Raw genomic sequence first — 6,948 nt, 5'->3', positions numbered from 1 at the left:
AGTGCATGATATTTCCATCAACAATAGATTGTGAGTCAGCCCTTTATTTAGAGCTGCACTGCATCAACACATGAGTCTGAATATGTATCCGATGCGTGCGTGTGCATGGGTGCGTGTTCTCACACAGCGTGGGAGAGGGACGAGAGAGGATGACAGATGGATGATGTGTGTGTGTGAGAATTAGGGGAGTCGCAATATACCAGTATTGACGATAAGCGAGATATTTAAAAATGTTTTTGTACAGTGTGATTCCAGACTCTCTCTTCACCTCGTATTTTTGAGTGTAATTCATTTGCCAAAAAAAGACAAAATGAACAATAATCAGATGAAAAACTGGTGAATTGTAGTGCTACAATGCAAACAGAACAAAACAAAAAACAGATGCAATGTGCAAAATTCTTTAAAGAAAAATGTCTACAACAATGTCCCAGAGCTCAAGGTGACTTCATGCCTTCATGTGACGTGTTCTGCCCCACCAGCAGTCTCTGTCTTGTGAGGTGAAAGCTGTTTGTGGCTTTGCACTCAAAAAGGTATTTAGAATTTTGGAAAGTCTCAAAGACTTGAACAAACATAATGCAACTTGTGCTCACTGGGAAATAAATAAATACATCTTCTTTACGGGCCACTAAAAAGCGTTCTGGCTGCAGGTTTGGTTTGTTATTGGCAAATCTCAGTTCCTTCAGATTTGAAATTTTGTTTTTTATACGTATATTTTGATTTGTCACAAGCTCAGAGGACTTCTTGTTCCAAACTAATCTGAACTTGAATCCATGGGTTGTCAGTTAGCAGGGAGGACTTGATTTAAAAAAGTCAATAAACAAATCCAAGACTCAATGTTTACTTCATTCTTTCTTCTGCTCTCTGTTTTGTATTAAATCCAAGAAGAATCCATGTAACCAAATCAGAACTCACGTTTTAGAGTTACACCCTGTCTATTGCCTCCTACACACAAGTCTCAAAATAGTCATAAAAAGCAATATAATATTTCTAATAATATAGTACTGTATAGTATGATGTACATGATTAAGTAAAGCCACGTCAAGCTTATAAGCATTTGGCTGTAAGTAAGATCACAAAACGGGGATCTGTTTACATCAGCACGCAAACAAAGCCCAGAGTTTGGAGCGTAGACTCATTTATAAACTCTTCTTCTGTGATGCAAATGTCAAAAAAACCTAATATTCATCGCTCCCCCAAGCAAGGTTAAGAGAGATGCCATAAATGTGAGCCTGAGCGAAGCTGAAGAAACAACAGCAGCTGAACACATTGTGGCATCTGTCCAAATGTACTGCAAATAGAAAAACAACACTTTTTTTATATTAAAGTTTTGCTACATCTGAAAAATGTAGCAAAGCAATTTGGAATCATTGTCTTTGACAATAACCTATTCATAGGCATTCCAATGAATGCAGCTTTTTAACATTTATCTTTCACCAGATTGCTGCTTTAATTTCACTCCTTGCTGCCCCGGTAACTCTGTAGGTAGAGCGGGCCCACATACTAAGGCCCCTCTCTCCCCATTTCCTGTCTAGCTTCTGTTTTATTCAATAAAAGGCAAAAAATTAAATGAATGGTTCATTGTTAATTGAACCATTCTTAATTGTTAACTATGTAAATAAGGTTAGGAAAAAAAGGGCTTTATGAAAGTTTTTTCAAAATGTTGTGCAAGTCAATGGGCTGAACTGCTGTGCAGAAGTGCAGAGCAATTATTTATTTTTCTGGCAAATCAACAGGAAGCCAACAGAATGAGTGAGCGCTGAGTCAGGCGGGATTCATCATTTTCTTTTTGATTGTGTTGATGCTTAGATGAGGTTTAAACTACTGCTAACACAATATTTTAATTGGCTTTCCAGTAATGTCAAGCACTTTTAGATGTTGAGTTCCTCATCAACAGATCAGCCTCAGATGTCGAGCTGAAGCGATTAGTTTATTAATCGGCAACTATTTACAACAACTAATTGGATAACTGTCATTTTTCAAGAAAGAATACCAAACATTTCCTTACATTCAGCTTCTCAATTATGAGGATTTGCTGCTTTTCTCAGTTTTATATCATTAAAAACCAAATAATGACAACGGAAGACATTATCTTTGACTTTGGGAAATTGTAACGGGCATTTTCATTATTATCTGACATTCTATAGAAAAACACAAGTAATTGATGAATCAAGAAAATAATCTGCAGATGAATCGATAATGAAAATAATCTTTAGTAGCAGCCCTACTCAGATTCACTGACTTCAGTTTGAAGCAAAAGTAATAACAAGATGGGCTTACCTTGGCTGAGCAGCAGCGCTGTGGAGAGGACAGAGAGGGGGGGGAGTAAGTAATAGCAAACATTCAGCCTGACAGCAACATCTTATAAAACATCAAACTCCACTTCACATGCTTTGATGAAAGTGCACAAACTCACAGACATTTAGAGAACATTTCTATTTAATCACTTCACTGTAGTATTTACACTATCTCTCGTCTGACAGCTGCTAGTGTTTACCTAATCTCCAAGTTAATAACACACTGCGGCTGTATGACTTCCAAGAACAGCTCCTGAAATTCAAATAGATACTCCTCTGTCTGTCTGTCTGTCTCTGTCTCTGTCTCTGTCTCTGTCTCTCTCTGTCTCTCTCTCTCTCTCTCTCTCTCTCTCTCTCTCTCTCTCTCTCTCTCTCTCTCTCTCTCTCTCTCTCTCTCTCTCTCTCTCTCTCTCTCTCTCTCTCTCTCTCTCTCTCTCACAGATGTATGTGGTGCTTGTTTCCAACTCTGTGTACTTTAAGGCCGTGTCACACAGTGTCGTATGGCAGAAACGTATACTGGCGCATATGACAATTAGCATATACAACGTATATGAACGTATACATATACGTATTGATAGCGTATCACGTAGGCCTACTTATACAAAGCGAATGGCCAACATATTCGACGAATGCTCAACAGATGCATAACGCATTCCTAGTGTATTCCTTCGCTGTATGGTGGAAACGTATGCCGGTGTATACGGAATATCGGCAATACGCTGGTGGACGTTGTTGTTTTTGAACATGCTCAAATGCCGATGCCGTTTCTGCCATACGGCACTGTGTGACAGGGCCTTAAGCAGTTCTAGAATAAAAACAAAAAGCACACTGTCTCCCTTTGATGTTGGCACAACATGATCTTCTCCTGTTTCTACCTGTTTATCATGAAATATGAGCCCCAGTCGCAGTTTGGACTAATAATGTTCATAATCAGTTCATGAGCTATTTGTGATACCAGAGCAGATGAATATCTTGTCTGTGTGGAGGTGACTCCCCAAGAGGAATTCATGTTAGCTCCTCTAGGTTTGTTTCTCCATGAGGTCAAATAAATCATTGCATCACGTCAGAGAATCCTACTGTACACACGTACCTGAGATTCCTCTCTTAAGCCAGCGTGGCTCCTCCAACACAATGAAGAAGTTTTCGTGCTTTTCATACTCTTCATCATCAATTATCCTCACCTGGAAAGTCTGACTGCACACAACCACACACGCAAGCACAGAAACAAAATACACTTTACACACATAACGAATTAAAGCATTTCATGAAAAGGTAATGTGTACACACACACACACACACACACACACACACACACACACACACACACACACACAGAGCAGAGCTGCCAACATGGTGGTCTCCCTCCTGTTGTCTGATCAGGACCAGCTGCTGTGTAAATCACAGCAGAAGGAAGCAGGATGCAGAGAGCGACAGAATCAATAATTCAGTCAAAGGTGGGAGCAGAGAAAGAAAGCAAAGAAGGAAGAAAAAGAAGATCGACAGAGAAACTAAGAGATGTATTGAGAAAGGTGTGAGAGGACAGATTTTCTGATGGATGATAATGCAGCTTTGTTGGATGTGCTCATGTTCAATGTGAAGGTGCTTTAGATAAAAAGCCAGTACATCGTATGCATCTCCAATAGATCTAAAATTGTCTTGAGATACTGCAGGACAGTGATGCTGCACAGTGGAGGACTATCATGTTATTGCTTTATGCCCACATGCTGTATGTACAGTAAAGCTCATTCACAACTTCATCCATGCAGTTGGCAAGAATGAAAATGTATAATATAATGAACGTCTTTATATCATGACCTTTTGAGTTGATGTGGTGAATATGTTTTTACAAATCCAGCCGTTACAGAGCAACATGATCGTGTTTGTGTCCGCCTGATGAATGCAAGTAATATACATCCTCTTTTTTTGGTCTCCACACCTCCTGAGGGAACAATCTGTGTCTTCAGCTGCTAACTGATGCACTATGTTCACCAGCTCGATTCTAACTGTGTCCGTCTGCTGTTTGTGCTGAGCAGGAAGTGTTTGCTGAGTTTCTACAGCTTTCCCTCTGAAAACAACACCATGAGAGCGGTGAGAGTGAAGCAGAACAGTAAAGTTGCAGCCGGACAGATAAACAGATAAATATGTCCTGGAATTATAAAGAACTATGAATTAAATGGAAACATTTTATTCAATCGGAAAATAAGATTCAAGCTGAATCGCCACGAGGGAGGGACCAATGTCCGAGGATGCCAGACACGTTCCTATGTTAGTTAATGAGTTAATGTGGCTTGATGCTTCATGCCAGTGATAAGCATCAAGCTTTATTATCAGTTAATAAGCATTTGACCAAAACTAAGATCTTACGTAATCAGAATGAATATTTAAAGGCTTCACGCTCCTTCCTGGTGTTTCTGTAACTCTCAACCGCTGAGTGGTGCACTAATTCAATTACATCTGTAAACATCAAAGATATCATTTACTGACTCCACCTGGTCTACACCACTTTCATTCAGAAATTGCTCGTTGTTGTAGTCTTTGTACTCCTTTATTCCTCATGTATTTTCTGTTTGGTAGTTTAGTTGTCTATAAACATCTCGTTTATAACCAACTGGATTCTGTGATTTATGTGTGCATGAAATATGAGGTTAATGTGCACTGGGCCAAGAACTCCGCAGCAGCCTTCAAATAAAGAGACTCAATGAATAAATTGGCTATTAAAGTTCCCTCTAAAGAGGGTGGTGCCCTGAGGATTTTATTAATCTTAAATGATTTAATATAAGTAACACTGATTACAGTAACACTCCTTCACCATTTGTACCAATAAATGTGTGTTTTGTGCATCATTTTGAGTTATAGTTATCGGTATTCATTCATTTTTAATCCATGCTATGAGCTCATGCTACAAAGGGAAAGGTATGCAGAGTAGGAAATGAAAAAGAGAATACGAAGAGGCGGTGAAGGGAGGATAGAGAAAGTGGTTAAAGAAGGGAAGGAGAAAATGGAGAATACAGGGAAGGAGGGAAGTAGGAGTAGAAAGAAAACAGGATTAAAGAATTGGGCCACTGATGGAAAGCACAAGAGAGGGACGTATAAGGAAGGAGGAATATCTAGAAGGAAACGGTGTGAACGTAGGAGAAGGAGCAATGCAGGGAGAGAGATAAAGAAAAAGGCAGACTCAGAGGGAGAGAGTAGACCCACGGCCAGGGAAAGCTGAAAAGCAGTGAAGTAAAGAATTGCCGACCTGACTGGAGAGCAATGTGGCGTGAAAATGACAGAAGTGAAGGATGATTAGATGAGGTTAGGATGAGCGGACAGAACAATAATGAAACAGCATGGCAGGAGAGTTAAAGCTATATACCGACACTTACAGGGCAGGTCTCTGCAAATTTCTGCCATGACAAGTCATTCAATTTGATTTACAAAGTCCATCATTTGACATTGCGCAGCCAATAGAGCGGCATCACAGAACATACAGTAAAACACGTGAATAAACGACTAAATGATGGAGCTTGAGTGGGAGCTGCTGCAGTACAGTCAGACAGTAACGTTACGGCAGCATCAGACGTCTGGCAGGCTGGTTATTTACAGAAAACACTTCCCTAAATGTTACCTGGTGATTCAAATACGTATAGATGTCCTGTAAGCAATGTCCCCAACAACCTCAATCTATTAGGTATCATGAATCATTTCAGGCAAAATGGTCGCAATATAATTAATGTTATTATAATTATAATTTACTTTCAGCTAACAAGTAGAATATAAAAAACTTTAACTACACTAGCTATAAAAACAAACGAATACAGCTGTGACACTGCAGGTGGCACTAGTGGTAAACTTGCTGCAGTTATTAATTTGTCCGATTTAACATGTCGACCTGTGGAGGTCTGATGCTGCTGATACTTTCTCTTCCTAAAAGGTGGAGCATGTTGGCATATCTGACAAACTTTCCCCAGTCGGAGAATCTGCAATCAACAAATCACAGTTTAAGTTAGAGGTGATATACAAGTTGTTGTCTTTACAAATTACAAATGTACAACACATACAATGCACCTGTGATTACGCGTGGATAGGATATAAATTAATATATTTTAGGCTTTAATCCAACTAATGACACTGAAAAACAAAATGTTATTAACAAGATAGATTCTGACCGGTTCCTTTACGATTCATCACTCCCATTTCTTCAGCTAAAGAATCAGATTTATCTGATCCATCCATCCATCCATCCATCCATCCATCCATCCATCCATCCATCCATTCATCCATCCATCCATCCATCCATCCATCCATCCATCCATCCATTCATCCATCCATCCATCCATCCATCCATCCATCCATCCATCCATTCATCCATCCATCCATCTAGCTACATTGAAGGATATAAACTAAACAAATAAAAAAGAAATATCTAACTTCAGATACATTGTTGAGTGTGATGACCAAACACATTCTTTATATGTTTTATACTGTGTTAAGGTTGCTTAGGAGATGTATGTGTAAATGGCATTTTCTCTGAAGGGGATATTTATTTTGCACTTCTGCTTTTAACAGTTCTTGTGCAAACAGAGGAACACACACTTATATTGTTTCTCTATGTAGTTGTGTCACAACCAGGCATGACTACACAGCAGGTGTCTGCACCTCATTGAGGAAG

At 39.3% G+C, this 6,948-nt stretch overlaps 1 protein-coding gene across 5 annotated transcripts in view; it reads right to left on the bottom strand.

Annotated features, from left to right (window-relative positions):
• The window catches only part of slc8a2b (solute carrier family 8 member 2b), a 155,686-nt gene that overhangs the window by 10,299 nt on the left and 138,439 nt on the right, over positions 1 to 6,948 (bottom strand). For all 5 annotated transcript variants that reach the window (XM_029445860.1, XM_029445863.1, XM_029445862.1 and 2 more), the window contains 2 exons: positions 3,385 to 3,488; positions 2,278 to 2,295 (listed from right to left, as the gene is read on the bottom strand). In XM_029445860.1, the coding sequence (XP_029301720.1) occupies positions 2,278 to 2,295; positions 3,385 to 3,488 (122 nt within the window). The remainder of the gene's footprint in view (positions 1 to 2,277; positions 2,296 to 3,384; positions 3,489 to 6,948) is intronic.

This window comes from Cottoperca gobio, chromosome 13, assembly GCF_900634415.1.
Source record: "Cottoperca gobio chromosome 13, fCotGob3.1, whole genome shotgun sequence".
Lineage (NCBI taxonomy): Eukaryota > Metazoa > Chordata > Actinopteri > Perciformes > Bovichtidae > Cottoperca > Cottoperca gobio.
This window is presented reverse-complemented; position numbering and strand designations above follow the sequence as displayed.